Genomic DNA, 21,228 nt, shown 5'->3' with positions numbered 1-21,228 from the left:
TTACTAATGTGACGAGCCTGAATTTAAAGATTACATTAAACTAATAGTGCATGGTTGCCGATGTCGTCAGTGTTCCTAGTGTGTTTTTATAGCCTACTTTTAAATTCAGTCTCGTCACATTACGTGACTGTTCTGTGCCACTGCTAGCTCGCTAGTCCAGCCTACAAACGACTGGTTGAGTGACCGGTGGCGTAACATGTATTCTACTGTAATCTTGCACTGATAAGAATTCTGTATTTTTACATAAATGTTGTGTAAAAGTGGTATTTTGATCGATATTGTGAGTACATGAACACAAATCTGCACGCTTGGCCATGACTACAACAGTGACCTTAGAGAACTACAACTCTGCATTTACTTGTCTAACACACCCCCGAGTGTGGTGTACTGTGGGAAGGCAAGCGGTGCAGAGCGTTAAAATACGCTGCAGTGTGAACACGCTCTCAAACCCCGTCCTTATTATAATCATGCACCGAACGCCGTTAGGTGCATATAGTGGAAACACTGTAATGTGATGTTGGAACAATTATTTACCACTCTTATAATACATAGGTATTAGAATATATGTGTCTGTCTGCCTGTGTATTTTTTGAATGGGATTTTAGGGCAGCAAGTTTCCCACCATTGTCTTGAGAACCAGGCACTGTGCAAAGTTCAAATTTTGCAGGTGTTTGTTTCAGAACCCAAGGGAGAACAGTTCCGCGTTTCAGGTTGTTTGGATAAGCTCTTCAAAATCCCTCAAAAATATTTTTTGCCAGTTTTATGATGAAACTCTTTCAGCCATGTTGAGCTGGCACGACACGTAGCGTTGAGCTGCACTTTAGGCTATATAGCGCTTTGCTTAGCTCCACAAAGCTCTTTAACAACTGGTTTGTCTTTATAGATGAAATGCTGGCTAGCTAACTAACAGACAGATAATATTGAAAGTGGATACTTTTTTTCAGTGTAGCTGGAATGTTATTAGCTACAATGCACTTTCAGTTCACTTTCGCGCCACTGTGAGGAGTTGAAATGCTGTGTATCTGATGAGTGGTTTGTAAAAATTAAATAGTCCTACAAAGTGCATCGCTTTCTATGACAAACTCATTAAAAACAAGCGGACTCTGCAAAAGATTGTGGACGCCAGTAATATGGCGTCCGCAATGATGAGCATGGTTTTCTGTTTTGGTGAAATGCTGGCCAGCTATCCAGGAGAAAGACATTATTGAAGTGGATACTTGATTTCAGTATGTACAGCTGGAAGGTTATAAGCTACAATTGTTTAAGTGTAGACTAGGCCTACAAAAACATTTATTACGGTGTAGCCTGATTTCCATTGCTTTAGGCCAGTGATCTTCCAAAAAAAATTCATGAGAGCCACAATGATAGGACAAAGTCAATAGGAGAGCCACTTTTACTGCAAAGTATCAAATGTTACATCCAGTCATAAATAGCATGTCTCTCTGCTTATCAATCTGTCATCCCTGAACATTGGGGGGGGTATCATTCTTTAACATTTACCAGTAAAATTTGTAACAGATTTCTAATTTGTATATTTTGTGACCAAAAAATCTGGATCACCTTAATGCTGGGATGAGTGGAAGCATGCATGCATTTCCTTTACTTCATGTTGTATTTGTTGCTTGTAGCTTATATACAGACTGACTCCATTTTCAGTCTGTATATAACACTATAAATATAAGCTGGAAATAACCGTAGCTAAGCTAGCGTTGTTGTTATAATGTGCGTATTAAGTGCCGGGTTGAGCCTGTCTCTGAGCCCTACCTAGCTCTACAGCGCCTCACAACTTTCTCATCCGTGGTGAAAGATGGAACTGCAGCGTGCTCTCATAGAGAGCCATTGGGACAGATTTCTGGCTGCCCCACCTATTTTCACATTAGGTCAAATGACCGTATTATTTACTGCCATGCGAGCCACGCAATGAGTAACACTGCTATAGGCGTCATCAAACGAGGGCGTACTTACTCCTTTCAATTGGCAATTCACAAATACGTTTTTGGGGTATACTTTTAGCACAATTCATCTCTCTGTCCCAACAGCCGATAATGAGAACCACACCAAAGTGGATTCTCCAAAGATATCCCCAGGCCAGGCATCACTGGACCAGCAATGGAATTCAACTCAGCCCCAAGCCCAGGTCCAAACTCAAGTTCAAGTCCAGCCTCACAGTCAACCTCAGCCAACACAACGAAACCTCTTAAATCGTTAGTATTACATTTGAACTCATTGAACTTTATTCGGGAGAACTAACTCTTGTCTTGTCTTCCACTGCTATTCCCCTTTCTCTCTTTGTCCTTCCACATTCTTATATTTTCTTTTAATGAATGTTCCATTTCTCATTTTGTCTTTCCCTCTCTTCCTTCTGCAGAGAACAATACTTTACCTGAGAAGGAGAAACAGCAGGTGGCTGAGCGTCTCCTTAGGGTAATGTGCTCTGATCTTAACCTGCTTAATGTGCTCAATAGCAAGGACTTCTGGAAACTGGCCCAGACCCTGGTTGACAGTGGTGCCCGCCATGGTGCTTACTCCACCCGTGATACTCTGGGAAACATGAGTACACTGGCACTTTGCCAGCTGCCCCGCATGTTCAACCAGGTCAAGGTAAAGGTCACATGTGCTCTGGGCTCCAACTGCTCTCTGGGTATTGCTATCACCTGTCATTCCCAGACAGTTGGACCAGATGCCTGCTACATCTTGACTGCCTACCAGGCTGAGGGGGTGCGACTAAAGCGCTACGTGCTGGGTGTGAAGGAAGCAGACCTGAGGGAAGGTCCAGAGCAAGTCCATCAGTGGGTACAGAACGTGCTGTCGGAGTTTGTGATGTCAGATATCCGCACGGTGTACGTGATTGAACCTAGGGTATGGGCCACAGGAGTTGGGGGATTAACTTTGGGGAGTGGTGGACGAGGGAGGGTGTGTCTGCAGTGTGCTGGATGCTCACTGGGTGCTGTCGTCCAGGCCGTGCTAGGGAAACGGAGCCTCCAAGCACGGGGGCTCCATGAGCTTGCCGAGCTCCTTGCTACCTGCCGAGACATCGCCACATCCACTAGCCTTTCACTATGTGAAGAGCCCTCATCCAACATCACTCAGAGGTCTTCAACTGAAGATTCAAGTTCTGGTTCCAGTATTCCAGCTCAGTGCCCCACACCCCCATGCTGGGACCGCACAGCTGAGGCCCTACTCCAAGTACATGCCCACTTTGAGCAGATCTGTGAGTCTTATGGCCGCAGCAAGGCCACCGCCCCACTACTGCAGGGCCTCAACAAGCACCTTTTGGGCACCTTAGCATTCCTGTTAGCTCCCCTGCGCTTAGCAGCCCTGGAACTGAGCAGCCAGAGAAGGCCCACCCTGCAGCAGGTGCTGCCTGTCTACCTGCGTCTGGAAAAGCTCTTTACCTCAAAGGCCGGCGAGGCTGGGACGGGCACGGCAAGCAAGCTCTACCACTACTTTCTGGAGGCACTCAAGGAAAATTTCAAGGTATGTACCACAAATATATGTCTGGATGCATGAACTGTATTATACTGTGTTCTAGTATAGTTTGGTGTTTTGCTTTTAAGCTTAGACATTTTTTGGCTCCGTTATTTCTGATCTCAAGGAAAGCAATGTAAATACGCAGGATGAAAACCACATGCTTTTACAACGTTCTTTTTTTCACTTATGTAGTTCGAACTCAGTTACTATGGCAACTTATGCTGCAAAACTAACCTGGTCCGGGGCAGACTAACTGTGAGGCTTAGCACGTGTTGTTGCTTAACCAGTTGTTCCTGTAACACTGACCCAACGGGAAAACGATGATTCACCACGGACTTTCTGGCGTGAGGCCTTTTTTTTACCATTATCAGTTCAATATGTACATATATAGATAATCAACTTAAATAAAATCTAAAAAGTATGCATTACACAATGATGAACAATGATTTCACAATGATACAAACCTACATAGCCTACTTTAAACGTATGGCTATATGGTAGTTTTTTATATCAAATGTTTAGGCTGATGCTACATATATCTCAATCTAAATTATCCCAGTATAATTATCATAGCTACATAATAGTTAACAGTAGCCTACAATTGCAAAACAAACCTAAATCCATTCATCTATCTTCCATTTTCCCGGCACAAAAACCATGTTAAAAAGTTTGGCTACTGGATAATGTATTGGTTAATACTAAACTCCAAAAAAAAAGTTTGGAAACGTTATTTCGGTCGATTATTCCTCCCCTTCAATAATACCAATTGGTATTGTATTTTATATCGTTGGAAAGCCTGATTAGTCATCTTTACAACAATGTACAACTTGTAAGGATCGTGCATTCGTGGAATGAGCAACACAGCTAACCTAGTGGGTAGCAGGCCAATTGTTTTTGCCAAAATCCCCTGCACTATTCTTCTGCTGGTAAATAGTCTCGTTTTCAGTTGCTTGGTGGATTGGATGATTGCACTCCCACAGTAATAAGGAAAAAACAACACATATTCGCCATTTTTACACTTTATTCATGTTACACTGTCAGGGACCTCAGTACCGTGTGGAAGATCCATACGCAGCCACAACAGCTTGGCACTTCCTCCTCATGCTGGTCACCAGCCTGGTCACACACTGCTGTGGGATCGAATCCCATTCCTCAACCAGGATTTGTCGCAAGTCAGCCAACATATTTGATTTGGTCACTCTGGCACATACAACACGCCCAAGCTGATCCCACTTGAAGCTCAAAACCAGAGTGAATACCAACAGATAGGGCTGTCCCCACTCAGTCGACTAGTCTTCTGACTAGTTTTCTGGTCGATATGCTCTTGGTCGACTAAGATTTTTTTAGTCGAGCGGCCGTATGGCAGTGTGAGATCTGATTCCCGCTTGTGTCACCATTGCAGAATTAAAGAAATGTTCTACATAAATTGTAGATTATACTATTTAAGACAAATAAAGCAACTACAAAATATATATATTAAAAAGAAAATGTGTTGTTTTGTTAGTTTTTTGCACACGGCACGAGCACAATTGGCTGCCGAACTACAAATTCTGCCATAGCCTACTTTGTCAGTGTTATTAGGCAAAATGGCAAAGAAATCTGTGGTATGGCAGCATTTAATTTACAGTACATTTACAAAGTACCGGGTGACTCAAAAAAACGTTGAACGCAAACTCTGCCAACAACGGTTTATTTTTCATAGTTCGACTTTGAATATGATGTAGCCTACCACCTGAAAACCATAAGTTGGCCTACTTCGCTCATGCTAACACGCGCTGGGTTGAAAAATGAATATGCCTATTATAAGAATCACATCCAAATCGAATGCCATTCTTTCTCTGTTGCACCGTTCCCCACTCGGCTTCTACGTAAGTTCGCATGCTGCACTTTTTCAGGCAGTGAATAGCGCGCTGATTTGCATGTTAAACAAACAATATTTTTTATTTGTAGTATATTGTAAGAGATAATAAATAATCAGGCATTTTGTATTATATCGGCATTTGGTAACAACAGGACTGGTGACATGAGGCTTATTATTAGTAATAGCTTCTTCGACCAAAGAAAATCTTACTCGGGGACAGCCCTACCAACAGAAGAATATTGCAGGGGATTTTGGCAATTTTTTTACCCACACGGTTAGTTGTGTTGCTCATTCCACGAATGCACAATCCTTACAAGTTGTACCTCGTTGTAAAGGTGACTAATCAGGCTTTCTAATTATATAAAATACAATACCAATTTGTATTATTGAAGGGGAGGAATAATCGATCGAAATAATTTTTTCGAGGAGTTTATTTATTTAAAACAATGTCAAAAAAATTCTATTTTGATGTGTTTAGAGGGTGTATGTTTTTTTAAATTAATGAAGTAAATGTCTATAAAAAAGGACCTAGATGGAGTGGTGGATGAACTGTCATAGTACACGGCTTAAAGAGAATGTTCTTTTGGAAAGAAGTCACATGGTCGTGAACATTGTTTTACCGTGGTGGATCGATATGATCCATGTTCTACCTCTCGGACTGCTAAAGAATAGGGTGCACCCGCAATTATGGTGACTTCTTGAATCTGGCTTGAATTTGTTGGATTGCGCGAACTAGAATTTATATTCTAGAACCGCTTTAGACTTTTTAGCGGCCTTTATGGAACAGGCCCCTGGACCCCCTGCAATTTCTCTACCAACCTCAGATAGGACTAGACAACACTGAAATCTACCTTTTACATATGTCCCACTCTTATCTGAACAGGACAGCTTTGATTGCTTTAATTTCTCCAGTTGAAAGCTCTACAGCCCTTACTCCTGCGAAAGAAGCTGCAGATGAAAGCCCCCCTGGTGACATGGATTAAGGATTACGTCCAAATAATGAACCTCTGATTTAGTTTTTCATCCTTCTAGATTTATATACAGCTCCCTTCAAACCCTCCCAGTGGTTACCACATTCTGCATATGTCATGTAAAAAAGTCCCCATTAATTCCCATCACCACAAATGCCCCCAAAGTCACTTTGAAAGTTTCCCTTTCAGAATATTGCAACTTTCTATTGTGGTGTCAGGTTGTCACTCTAGTGTTGTCAAGATACCGAAATTGTACTTTGATACTGATACCAAGTGTTGTATTGCGGTACTCCGTACTGAAATAATACAAATTATTTAATTGAAATAAGAGTATTTGACAATGGTGTATGGATGGGTATGTGTAGCAACTAGAGATGCATCGATCATAAATTAATTATTTGATCCCCTGCTGATTTTGTATGTTTCCCCACTGACAAAGGTGGGGAAACATGATCAGTCTATAATTTTAATGCAGGGCACTACACTGCGACCAAAATGGTCACATTTTCGACCTTTTGAAATGCCATTGTGACCAACATTTTTAATGGGTCGCAAATGTATCACTGTATCATTATTTTTGTGCTTACCTTAGATTTTAGGCAATATGCTATGATTTATTATGAGCATTTGTTAAAACAGTAATGTGTATTTTAAGAATACGTTTTAAAACGACGTGCTCTGAGCATTCAACAGATCAAGTTGGCTTTAGCCCCGCGACCCCCCCTCCCAAAATGGTGTAGCCTAAAGTTTTTTCTACCTCTCGTCAAGATGCACGCAGCAATGGCATATAGGGTCCTCAAATCTGCCGTTTTAAAAAGGAAGCGGACAATTCGCCATGTACGGAGCATGTGAGTGAGAATGATACGGACATATGAATTTCGACACCAGTGGCTCGAAGAATACCAGTGGTCATATGTGCCATCACCAGCGTATAAGTAGTAGCCTATTGCCAAACTTTTTCACCAGTGCAAGGCGCAACGTGCAGCCTATTGAAAAGTCTAATGTTTTTGTATCGCTTCAGATTCCTCACTACATAAAATGTGGTTGTCATTGCAGTTTACTTAAGTGTTCTAAATTAAATAAACCTCATAAGGTCTGCGAAAAAGTAGTATTGCCAGGCAAATGAGGCAATTCTTGTTTCAAAAGTAGTATTGCCATGGTAATACTGGCAATACTGACGGCGGCGGCAATGGTTAGAGCTAAGGTACCAAGACGGAGCAAAGCAATGCACTGTGTGTTCTGTAAATTCTGTGGGCCTTCAATTGCAAGACTGTCCAAATTTGTAACAGCGTCAAAACAATTCAAACACGAAACATTGAAGCTTCACAATGACAGGATGAAGCACGCGATGTGTAGAGACAGGTTTGGCCAACATATCCCGTAACGCAGCAGCACCCCCGACTGCATTTCGGCGTTATTTTTCCATAAGTGTTCAGGAGTTTGCCCATCTGTACCCCAACCATAACATGTTGAAATTTAAAATAAATTCATTTTGCACTTCATAATGTAGTAAAATGTGATATAATGTATAATGTAAAAAACCTACTGTATTTTCTATTGCAGTAAATATATCCCAATTAATGTTAAAGAAAACAAGAAGGCGTGTGGTTTAAAAGATGGCAAGTAATTAAAGGTCCCATGGCATGCTGTTTTTGGATGCTTTTATATAGGCCTTAGTGGTCCCCTAATACTGTATCTGAAGTCTTATTTCTGAAATTCAGCCTTGGTGCAGAATTAAAGCCACTACGAGCAGACCCACAATGGGCTTTCCTTAGGACGTGCCATTTCTGTGTCTATAACTTTAAATGCTATGAGGAGGAGAAAGACAGGGCTAACAGCCATTGCAAGCCATGAAAAAACAATATCGTGCTCGCACGGTCGTAGCTCATTTTCTCATTGGGGGGCCAAATTCTCTGTGCGGGCAAAGCAGAGAAAGGGGAGGTAACCTTTCCTCTTATGACGACATAAGGGGAAAGGGCCAACCCAGGGCTTGGTTTACACCTATCGAAATTTCTAGCCACCAGGGGACCAAAGGCAGGCTAGGGGAACTCATATTAATGTTAAATAACCACATAAAGTGAAATTTTCATGCCATGGGAGCCTTAAAGTGCACATCTGTATGCAAGTGCCACCATCGGAAAAGGTTAGCTTACAGCCCTGTAATGGTAGGTTTATTTGAACAGTGAGAGACTGAATAATAAACAAAAAAAAACTTGAAATTGATTTGCATTTCAATGAGTGAAATAAGTATTTGACCCCCGCAAAACATGATTTAGTACTTGGTGGCAAAACCCTTGTTGGCAATCACAGAAGTCAGACGTTTTTTGTAGTTGCCACCACGTTTGCACACACATCTTAGGAGGGATTTTGTCCCAATCCTCTTTGCAGATCTTCTCCAAGTCATTAAGTTTTCGAGATTGACGTTTGGCAACTCGAACCTTCAGCTCTCTCCACAGATTTTCTATGGGATTAAGGCCCGGAGACCCCAGGACCTTAATGTGCTTCTTCTTGAGCCACTCCTTCGTTGCCTTGGCCATGTGTTTTGGGTCATTGTCATGCGGGAATACCCATCCACAACCCATTTTCAATGCCCTGGCTGAGGGAAGCAGGTTCTCACTCAAGATTGGGTCCGTCCATTGTCCCGTTGATGTGGTGAAGTTGTCCTGTCCCTTTAGCAGAAAAACACCCCCAAAACATAATATTTCCACCTCCGTGTTTGATGATGGGGTTGGTGTTCTTGGGGTCATAGGCAGCTTTCCTCCTCCTCCAAACACGTTGAGTTGATACCAAAGAGCTCGATTTTGGTCTCAGCTGACCAATTCAGACGGGCCTGTACATGTTCTTTCTTGAGCAGGGGGACCTTGTGGGCGCTGCAGGATTTCAGTCTTTCACGGTGTTGTGTGTTACCAATTGTTTTCTTGGTGACCATGGTCTCAGCTGCCTTGAGATTATTGACAAGTTCCTCCCGTGTAGTTCTGGGCTGATTCCTCACCGTTCTCATGATCACTGCAACTCCATGAGGTGAGATCTTGCATGGAGCTCCAGACCGAGGGATATTGACAGTACTTTTGAGTTTCTCCCATTTGCAAATAATCACACCAACTGTTGCTTGGCGATGGTCTTGTAGCCCATACCAGATTTGTGTAGGTCTACAATCTTGTCCCTGACATCCTTGGACAGCTCTTTGGTCTTGGCCATGGTGGAGAGTTTGGAATCTGATTGATTGCTTCTGTGGTGTCTTTTATACAGGTAACAAACTGAGATTAGAAGCACTCCCTTTAATACTAGAAGCGCTTTTTTGACCCAGTGAAGAGAAAAACAAATTGTATATTTGCACTCGATCAAATTACAGGACCCTGCTTTCTTGACTTTTCATAGATATAATTGTTTTATCATCCAGTATTTAAAATGTTTCAAAATCTCATTGGTAAAAGCTAACTTAAGGCTATTTCACTCCTGTTTACTGTTAAATAGCTGCCAGGTGCGCGTACGGTAGGGCTCTAGACTGTGACCAACTGGTCGCATTTTGCGACCAGTTTTTGAGACAGTGCAAGCATTTATTACAAGTACTCGCACATGTGCGACCTTAGCCTGACGTTGTCATACTCATAATTCTAGTCAGAATATGAGTCTGATACCGCTTCGTTGGGCTGTGAGTATGGGACGTGTTTCAACCGAACCCGAAAAAAATTCTCAATTGGATAGACCTACAACCAATCAGAGCAACGTAGTATGTTATTTGTTGAAAACAAATTCAACACAAGCGCTCTTTGGTGACGTGGTTGATTACGTTACTGTCGATCATCTGTCCATCATTGTATAAAGCCCTCCCTGACAAATTGATTGGTCCGAACAGCTCTTGTTCGGACATAATTTTTCCCCAACCGAGCGACCCCAGACCCAACTTCCCGACCAAAATGTTTTGTGGGCGGGGCTAAGTTCGGCTGGAACCCAGGCTAGTGCGACCTATAAATGTGGAATGTATTTGGTGTGCATAACGTCATCACACGTTAGCAACGACGCATAGATACGACGTTCTAGTAAACACTGATATCAGCGAGCCTTCAGCATTAGTACCGTAGCTAAAAGTCTAGGAAAGTTGAGGCTACTTTTTGCTAGGTACCTATAAACCTAGCTAAAAGTCTTGGAAAGTTTAGGCTATTTTTCGATAGGTTCCTACAAACATGTCTTAATCTGTCAGACAAGTGGGTTCCCCTTTGTTCTTTTGGTGAGCAGTCTCACGAGTCCTTCTTACCCGGCGTCATGGAGCCGAGCAGCTAAATACTTATTTAGCACTAGCTTTGTTAGCTACTGTGCTAGCTTGTGTGGTGCGTCGCTGTACACAGCTGTAAACATTTCTGTTAAAAAACGGACACATCTGCAACCGACGCAGGCACACCCCACAATTTCCCCAGAAATTATTCACAATTTCCCCAGAAATTGTACCCTCTCCAGTTACATTAATAATTGCATTGCGGGTCGATTTAAGGTGTGCCCCTAAATGTTCTGCTTGCGCTCCTACAATCAGGGGCTACTGTGCTCCTAATAAAAAAAAGTTATTCTGGAGCCCTGGCGTACAGCCATTTTTTTTCTTGCATTCCAAAGCTGCGATTCTATTTTCAACCAGCAGATGTCGCAAGGGCTCCCGTATGTGAAGTGAAGCAATTGTGTGTAGACAATTGTATAAGCGCAATTCTTATGTCTCATTATTTTAGACCGACAACAATAATTTACGATTGCAAATAAGCTATGTTTTGTAAAGCAGATAAACGTAACTAATGAAAGCATTTTTGCATGCATTTAAACATGGGTCTAACAAATAATTAACCGATAAAATCACCAATGAAAATCTATGTATATAAGGCGAATTAGTGGATTCTCAAACTATAGTTTTCGATCAGTAGGTCCATAGAAGGAGCTATTGAAATGGTCTCATAATCATTCAAGGGTCTGATAGATACAGTTACCCTGGCAAAACAGTTATTGTTCTTTATTTATGCTCTCAATTGTTTGCTCCCTGAACAATAAATTGGACTGTGGCTTGTGTACATCAACACGAAATGGGGCTAAAACTGTATTCTAGTTTCTAATTAGGCTACTGCAGATCGCTGGAAGGAGTTCATGACTCGTGTTCCCACTTGTAGTTTGATTCTCTTGGATCTCTTGGTCCAGACCAAAAAATTGAATTATAGTAGATAGTCTTGGCTGACAGAGCAATCGCATCAAAGTTCGTTTTCATCAAACCAAACCTGCCAAGTGTGAACACACCCTTAGATGCATACAGTTTTATTTACCACTGCTCTAATCTGCCCCCACCTCTATAGAATAACTATCTTCAAAAGTAATGACTCGGGACGCCGGGTTTCTAATGAAAGCTTCTTTTAGTAAGAATACTTGTTCACGTTACATTTAACAACTTTAGATTTCACAGAACACTAAAGGTAAGTTGCTAGCGAAAAGTCAGGTTAATCACTTGTCATCTGAACATAACTGGCGCGTTCTATCCACTTCCTGTCGCAAGGCCTTCTGAAACTTGCAGTCAAAGGCGTAATTCAATATTAACCAATACAACAATATGGATGTAGTTCTCTCAATCATCAACTCACAAATTGTAATACGATTACACATGTAAATAACTTTAAAGAATATATCTTTAGATACAGCTCAATGAATTAACTTAAACATTAACTTGTAATCCATTAAAGTTACAACAACCGATAGACGATCGACTCTTTTTCGTTTATGGTTCTCCGTAGGCTGTGGGTGCTGAAAACAATGCATCGCCAGAAGAGTAGGTGGCGCAACGGTAATGATGTAGTTAGCGGACCAATCACAGCCAAGGGGGTATCGGTAACTATCCGAAATTAAGACGGATAGTTAAGAAATTCATGAGGTGCACGTCGAGCTCACCGAGGGCTCTCGGAGAGCTCAGACGAAGGCGTTCCCATGTGTCCGTTTTTGGAAAACGGAATACCCTAAATCGGCCTAAATCGGCCTTAAGCTAGAGCTACTCCGTTGAAAGGAACTGTTTAGATCAAATGCATTGATTCACTACGCGATCGATCATTAGGGGGGATGGGATCACATCTTTGAAAGATGCATCCACGGGTTACCAGCTCAACAAACAAAATAAATCCTGTGCACAATGCAGTAGCTACCCAAGATTAGCCTATTTATTCTATTTAGTCCGTAGATGTAAATGGAACAAAACGTAGGCTTTTCTAAATGATCTGTCAGGCTAGTTGTAGTACATAGGCCGCCTATTGATTTATCAAATGCAACTCTCGTTTTACATGCGCTATTGCCCATGCGTAACCCGCCATCTACACTTGAAACTGGAGTCCCAATATTACAGTAATACAATAGCCTACATAAAACCAAAATACACATTCTCAACCTCTCTGGATATTATTTCGGACATATTATCCACTGTGTCTTGTCATTCCGAAAGTTGTTAAATCGAATAGGCTAAGCATCAACAGGCTAATATCAAGTAATCCATATTGCTTAGAATTTCCAAACAATTAGCTCTTATTTTTGCAATACTTGGACTGTGTTCTGACAATAAATGAAGAACATTACATGTTTTTCCAATATAACTGGATCTAATTAGACCATTGAATGTTTATGATGTCCCTGTGTGTTTGTTTATACTTCTGACTGGGGACAACAACGCAATCTTGTCAGCCGACTATAGAATGTAGAATGACCAACTGCGATCTAGCCTAACCTGCAACATGTTTGACATGCTTTAGCCAATAAATGACATTGCCGAAGACACGTTCATTTTAAGACCGTACTTTTGCTCTGTGCAACAAGCACTATCTAGCGATCATTAGGATTCCTCCGTCAGGCCATTGCTGTAAGTTTTTACAATCCATATTTCAGCTAAACAGTACATGTAAATCAACATCTGAATTAAAATGTGACGAGAAATGGGCAGTGTAGTTGCTGAAAATTTGCTTATTTTATTGATGAAACTGCAAATTTGTAAATTTGCTCCGACTTTTCGTTAACCTAGCTAGCATCGCAGTGCAGCGCCACCTACTGTTCTGGCAGTGAATTGTTTTCAGCACCCACAGCCTTCGGAGTACTATAAATTCAACAAATCCGTCCGATTGTCTGTCCGTAACGGAGTCGGAGTAGTATAAATCGGCCTTTACAGTAAGTACAGGGACATTCCCCCCGAGGCAAGTAGGGTGAAGTGCCTTGCCCAAGGACACATCATTTCGCACGGCCAGGAATCAAACCAGCAACCTTCTGATTAATAGCCCGATTCCCTAACTGCTCAGCCATCTGTTACATGTCAGTAACAACGTCCCTGTCTGTAGACTTATGGGTCAATTCTAAGGTAAAAATGGCTCATAATTTCTAGTGTAAAAAGTGTCCTAATCATTACCTGTATAAAAGACACCTGGGAGCCAGAAATATTTCTGATTGAGAGGTGGTCAAATACGTATTTCACTCATTAAAATGCTAATCAATTTCTAACAATTCTGACATGCGTTTTTCTGGATTTTTTTCTTGTTACCCTCTCTCTCACTGTTCAAATAAACCTACCATTAAAATTATAGACTGATCATTTCTTTGTCAGTGGGCACATGTACAAAATCAGCAGTGGATCATTTACATTTATTCATTTAGCAGACGCTTTTATCCAAAGCGACTTCCAAGAGAGAGCTTTACAAAGTGCATAGGTCACTGATCATAACAACAAGATAGCCAAAAAACATCGCGAGTAGCCAAAACATGAAGCACACATTGTGAACAACCAAAGTAAGTGCCAAAGGGAAGAACCATAAGAGGATCAAATAATTTTTTCCCTCACTGTATGTTTACAATAACAGTTTTGCAGATAGCCAATGCCGATGATTCACACTCCTTTTAATGTAAATTTTAACGGGACTGCTGTCACATTTGTAAAGTGCTGGTATTTTGGTCTGCATGTACTGTAGGTCATGGTCAATTCTCAGTTCTTTACAGATCATGAAAGTGCAGATTGTAAGCTTTCAAATCATATAACATCTATTGAAAATATTTGAAATATATATGTTTAGTTGAATGGTGGTACCCCTTAAATCAACTGGCAGAGAAAATCCCGTTGAAAGATTTGAAACTTGTCCACACTTCCCCCAAGCAGGCAATGGATGGGAACAATAGTTGCTTAATGCCACCTCCAACCATATGGACACCAACGTTGCAACTACACTAGCTAGCTAACATTCCTAACAACTGTTTGCCTAAGGAAGGCATACAAACACATGGCTGTAGATTCTCTGCAAGTTTAGCACACAACAGAAAAACATGATCATGCTTTCCTACATATAGCTAGACATTCACACATTCCCTAAATTGGAAATATTAAACATACCAAATTACAAAACAGACATTTTAATGCAGAAAACAGTGTTGTGAATCGTGTACATTGTTTAATTTCCATCCTGCATGTACTCCAAGAAAAACTATATTCATTGTTGATTTTCTTACCAGCAACGATATGTTTGTTAACAGTGGCTATTTCATTGCATAATTAAGGTAATCAAACAAACATACGCATCTTTGTTTATTGGTGGTGGCTTGACCAAAACTAGTATAGCCAACAAAATGAAAGATGCTTATCAAACTCAACTCCCACAATGTGACTAGAAATTATGCCTTAACAGGCCTACTTTGCTGACAGAGTGCTCAGTGATCCCCCCACAAAATTGAGTGACTTCTTCAATACTAAATTCGTAACATGAAAAAAGAGGTTAAATATATAAATAGATTATAATTTATATATATAATTTCACGTTCTAGCGCGATTTGAAGAATGCCAACCTTTTTCACATCACTTTGCATTCAGGGATGAATAAAGTTCTATCTCATCTTTTTAAATGTTTATTTAACATCTGGCTTTATGAGTAAATTTACGATGAATTAAATAATACATTTACAATTACATTTTGACTTAAAACTTTCCTTGATTTGTCCACCTTATTGCAATCCACCACAATTTGTGAGACTTGAGGGATGCACGCCTGAGTGAGTGGTCAGAAGTACGGTGTCTCCCCAAGGGTTGATAGGCTGGAGTGGGCAAGAAACATTGATGCCATATGCAAGAAGGGCCAAAGTTGACTTCTTACTGAGTACACTAAATTCATAATGTTCTACCAGTCTGCGAGTGCCATCTCTACGCTGTTGTGTGCTGAGGTAGTAGTGTGAAAGCAGGCTACAGGATTGACAAACTAATGAAGGGCAGTCTCTGTCCTTGAAGTAATTCTAGAGACTATGTTGGATTGTGTGTTCTGGAAGTCCATTTTACTGTTGCATATCACTGTCCAGACACTGTGGACCGTAATCCTAATGAAAGGTACTAGGACTTATACCATGGATTTACAGACTAATTTACAGACACCATGTTGCACACCAGGGGCATATTTTGCACTTTCTAGGCATGCCAATGACCACTTTCTATTTGCACTAATGTACATTGTACTATTAATGTTAATATTCTGTTACTTTGTTTGTACTTGTTTGTTTTTGTGTAGATTTTGTATTGTACTTGTGCAGCTGTATTGTAAAAATGCAATTTCCATCTGGGGACTACTCTACCCCTCAGCTTTATGTAGGTTAGCTTTGTACAAATACAACACTGGAATGAATCATTCATGAAGTTGTTTGACCAGGGTCTAACCACAAAGAAACTTGACCTCTTAGGTGGAGCGAGCCCACCAGGTAGCCATGGTTCTGGATCCCCAGCTAAAGCTGCGCGCCGTCCCTGCTTACCAACACGAGGACATTATTGCTCGGGCCTGTGAGATGTCTACAGAATCCCGAGATGCCAACCTCAGTGGCACTGGTAGCTGTGGAGGGTCTGGGGGTGAGGAGCGGGACGGCGAATATCCATCCAAACCCAAAAGAAGCCGGGTTGAGGGCACAGAGGGTGTTGGCGGCATTGCCCGGGTACCCTCAGGGTTGTTGCCATGTGCGGTTTCAGATAGCGATGACAGTCAGACCCAGATCAGACAGGAGATGTTCCAGTACCTGGCCGAGCCCCTCCTCCAGGGCTCCCCAGACCTTTTCCAGTATTGGAGCTCGGTTGTGGGAGACAAGTACCCCAGACTGGCACGTCTAGCACTGTGGCTGCTAGCAGTGCCTGCTGTGGGTGTGCGGAATGAGTGTGTTAGTGTGTGTGAGCAAAGCTTAGCCATGAAGCGGAGACAGCTTGTCACACCTGAGGAGATGAATAAACTCATCTTTCTCCGTTCCAATATGGCCTAACTAACCAAACAAAACCAATGTTCATCCGATGGGATTATTAACTACATTTTCCCATGGCTTAATGGAGTGTATCTAACCATTGCTGTATTGTACCATGCAAGGTTAAGCTTTTGTCTGGAACAGGAATGTCCATAGAACACTCATCCAAAGTTTTGATCAGTTATGTACTGTCTGGTACCAACTGGATAATAACCTAATTTATCTTCTTAACATAGCTTGGTTAGTGATGTTAACAACATGTTTTAACTTATTGTCTGTTTTGGATTCAAGATTTCAGTAAGGAACTGGGACATGGTGACTTAATGTAAATTATAATTTTCTTACATTTTAAAATAATATCAAGCTTATTCAAAATGTTTCCAGGTTTCTCTCTCTGACCCATTAAAGTATAGTTCATGTAATGTCTTTACTTACAGTACTGACTAGCTTTTTTTTTTTAAGAAACTGTGAATTTAATCAATTTTCCTCATTTGAGACAGATCCCTCTGAGGATAACATTTAGTTTCGGATGGATTTTTGGTCAGTGATGCCATACCATCAAGTCTGTACTGTACACTGTACTCAATTTGTCTAAGACGATTTGACGGGATCTATGTATAACTGATGCTCATTTCGACCAAAGCTGTCAAACCATGTTTGTACTCTGCCTGAGTCCAAACGTTATTAATCAAATATTTTTCTGTTATTTATTGGTCTTTTTTATTTGAATGTGGAAATAGTTGAACTTTTCACAAGCAAATACTCGAAAGAAATATACTTTTATGGTTGTTTTATTAATTTTAACTAATGCACTGGATTTATTTTTATGTGCTTTTTGGTCATGTTTTATTCGCTAGGTTTTACCCACATTATTCTTTTCTTTTAAACATTGGTTGATTTATCTGATTGAGGACTGTTGTAATGATTTTTGTTATTTTAGTACCTATATACAATTTTATGGCCAGTGACATATTCACATTTTTACATCCCACTTTTTATCATTTTTTGGGGTGGTGACTTGTGCATGTTTAATTTGGGAATTGTTTGAAAAGAAAATCGTCCGAAATGTCCTTTCAGACAATTATATAGTCATAGTATATAGCCATTCCATTACTATACAAGCATAGTGTAGGGATTATTTTATAACTTCAGTTATTATAAATGGACTAAGAAAAATGCTACGAGAAATATTACAGAGATATGCATGCAATCAATATTAAAAGTACTGATCTACTATCATATAAGCCAGAGTTTCTTCTAAGATATATACATTTCTTGAAGTGTAGATCCAATTAACCTAATTAATTTAAATAATTAGTGAAGGCACTAAACTAGAATCAGTTTAGCCTCCCAATAATCTAACTTCAACCAAAAAGAAACAAACAACTGGTTTGAGTTAATTGTCTAAGGGTGGGTTTCTCCTACTCCGTTTAGGTGAAGCTATGTGTGTACAAGAGGGCTGCTGTTGTATTACACTAGAGGGAGCAAGTGTTTTAGAAACAGTGAACACCTTATAACCCCATACCTCTTTTTTATATTGTATCATTTCAAAAGCTGTGATAAACAAATCTTAATAGAAGTACAACTAGAAACTATGAAAACAGTTAAACTATAATACAGATGTTCACTGTATTAAGAGTAAAATACATTTGGAGACCAATTTATAAAGAGGATTAAACCCTCATAGTAAATTTTTGTTCTTAAATGTTGGGTGTTTTTGACAACCTAGTGATGTTTGATGTAAATGCAAAGCGACTGACATGAATTGATCTACATCCCTTCTGTCTTTCAGTTAATATTTCTGTAGTCTTAATGTTTATTTTTCACTCTCTGCCTAACTGCAAAAAAAATAAAAAACCTTTAGGCCTCGTTATAATACTTTAGCAGTCCCTTTTTCTTAAGTTGTGTCAACTCTATTCCTCAACTCTGATCATTTAGCTATTCTATTTTTATAGCAACACTTTTTTTAAATACAGCAGACAGTTGGATTCCAAGGCTTTAGTTTCTGGACTGTACACAATGTTCTTCATACTTAACCCACTGTAGTATGTGCTGTTAAATAAATTTGCTGAAATTAATGCATTCTTTTGAATTGTTCTTTTGTCTTTTGTCATGATATTGGAATGTATGAAGAAAAAAAACATTCATACTTTCACTGTGTGAATATATCTGTAGTTAAGTGTACATGAGGAACAGATGCATGTTTGTGCACGGTCCTGCATGAGAGGGAGGACCAACACATAAAGAGGAAGGCATAAGTGACTAAGGGAGAATAATAGAGGGCTTCACGAACATGTAGTGGGGGAATGAGGGATAACTTGTATAAGGACACACATGGAGAGACCTTACTGTAGGTGCGTGCGAGGGCTCCACAGGGGAATGAAAGAGAGAAGGAAAAGAGAGGGCGTAACTCTCAGCCCCCTTACACCCGGGTCAGTAAGACCTCAGGGTGTTGCAGCCATGCAGAAACACCCACACTGGTTTCCAAGGTTACTCCCACCAGAAGCCTGCATCGCAAAGGCCTAATTCACAGCATATGTGCTCTCATTCCTACTCATGCCTGCACACCCCTCCCCTTGTGTTAAAGGTGAGTTTTTCCACACCGTGTAACCACAGAGCTGGATGTGGTTTATATTTGCTTACAGCATTAGGTTTGGGAAGTCCTCATTTTCATTACTTTGTAGAAGCAAAAACAACCTATGCAACAGACAATGGCTTCTGTTATACGCTATATATCATGGGTTGTGAAAAGGTTCAGCCGGCAGCAGATTTTTACCAACTAACTTAAATTGCAACCTATCACAAGCTTTACATTTCTATTTAAAAAAATATCCTTGATCCAATTCGAAATTTGGTCTAAATCTGATCAATTTATTTCTATAGGAACATGAGGTTTGATACCCTATTCACACCTACAGTATGTATTAGCCACCAGGTGTCGGTATCTAGCTATGGTTGTTACTGAAAGCCTGATTTTGGATCGCTTAGAGAAAATTCCTTTGCTTTTCACTCACTAATCTTCAACTGTTAAACTGTTCAAAAAACACCTTTATTGAACAGTTTGCTGTCCTTGCTAAGAACCAGGGACCCTTTAGTTCCAACTGTTTTGGCTGTGTGTAGGTCTTCACATTATATTTACATGGGACAGTGAGCAGAACTTCACAGGGACACACTACCTTCCTTTTCCAAGGATTAAGTAGGAATCCTTGTGCACTTCCCTCCAATACAGCTTTAAAATATATATATAAATAAAGATTGAATTGCCACAGTCAACCCTAACCCGTGGGCACACCACCTGTCCATTCCGGTCAGGTAACTGAGGGGTGAGACATAGAAGGACACTAGAACAGAACAGTTCCTTCCTTTGCTAGGCCTGCAGTGAGCACTCAATGGCAGCACCCCTGTAGCACCTTCTCTCAAAGACACTGACTTAATCCCCTGTGACACCAATGCACAGAACTGCCAGGGCACATCCACCCCACCACTGTCAGGTGTCGCCCCGACTAACACTCCGCCTAGCCCCTTGAACACACAGGTACACAGTGTGCCTGCCTGCCTCTGTATACCTACACATACATATTAACACACACAGGTCTAAATTAAATTACATAATGCTAGGTCCACTTGGGCATAGAGCATGAAAGAGGGTATTGTATGTAAAGAGATAACATAAAAGAGAAACTATTAGAAATGCGTAGTTGTTTCTATATACTGTATACAATTGGTGTGTCCTGCAGTTTTGGCAAAACAATGAGGTCTACAATCCTTGAGTCATAAAATGCACAGGTATGTCATTTTGTTTGCTCTTCCTTCCTTTCAAATCAAGGCAGAGCAATCAGGTGAGGAGGCAAACGTGTGAAACTGTAGAAGTCTTGGCCAATGGAAGTGTGTGTGCTCATTGTGTGAAACAAAGTCAAGGTTAAATCACCTCCAACATAACTATAGGCGATACTATGTCCAACATTATTCAATGTTGTCATGATCTAAAACCCCTATGTCTAACAAGCAAAGAGAATGCTTTAAAAGTGACAAACATGGAAAAAACATATTAAAAATTCAGATTTGTATATAGTATGTGGAAAGATTGATGTTTTGCAGTTACATACTCCAGGCTGAACAACTACAAAGAGAACAGTTATTTGGTCTAAAATATATCATAAGACCAATGAGACATAGACTGAACAATTCCTGTGATATCACTCAAATAAATTTTCCATGTTGTCACAACATTCATTTTGTTAATGGACAAGAAACACAGACTGGTATCCACTCAAAGCTAGTTTCTCTAGGGTAGCATGCAGTTTTAGGTGGTTAGGAATTACATTCTACCACTCAAGAGGCCAAACAGCTCAGGCTTTGGCACATTTCCAGCTCATGTCATTATAAGGGGCCACTGGATTCTGGATGATATAGCTATGAGTGACTTTATTTTCATTCCGTCATCTCATTTCCATGATTTGTAACTCTGACTCTTTAGAATTAGTGAAGAAGCGTAATTCATTCTTGGTGCAAGTGCCCCACCAAAAATTTACTGGGCAATTTGCATTGACAAGAATATTGAAAATATGCCCCCTTTTTGAGATTTTCAGATAATAAGACAGATTTGTATGTACTTTCTCTTCACACTATCATCACAATGTGAACAAATTATCTAGATGCATCTTATAAACAAGGGGGTCAGAT

The 21,228-nt window shown here is 40.5% G+C and overlaps 1 protein-coding gene across 5 annotated transcripts in view; it reads left to right on the top strand.

Moving 5' to 3' along the window:
* Window positions 1-18,617, top strand: part of znf618 (zinc finger protein 618) — a 90,783-nt gene extending 72,166 nt beyond the window's left edge. For all 5 annotated transcript variants that reach the window (XM_067258342.1, XM_067258341.1, XM_067258343.1 and 2 more), the window contains 3 exons: window positions 2,040-2,204; window positions 2,369-3,477; window positions 16,003-18,617. In XM_067258342.1, coding sequence (XP_067114443.1) covers window positions 2,040-2,204; window positions 2,369-3,477; window positions 16,003-16,566 — 1,838 coding nt within the window. In that variant the 3' untranslated portion in view covers window positions 16,567-18,617. The remainder of the gene's footprint in view (window positions 1-2,039; window positions 2,205-2,368; window positions 3,478-16,002) is intronic.
* The last annotated feature ends 2,611 nt before the right edge of the window (window positions 18,618-21,228 follow it).

This window comes from Osmerus mordax, chromosome 20 (assembly GCF_038355195.1).
Source record: "Osmerus mordax isolate fOsmMor3 chromosome 20, fOsmMor3.pri, whole genome shotgun sequence".
Lineage (NCBI taxonomy): Eukaryota > Metazoa > Chordata > Actinopteri > Osmeriformes > Osmeridae > Osmerus > Osmerus mordax.
Note: the sequence above shows the minus strand (reverse complement) of the source record. Positions and strands in the feature narration are given on the sequence as shown.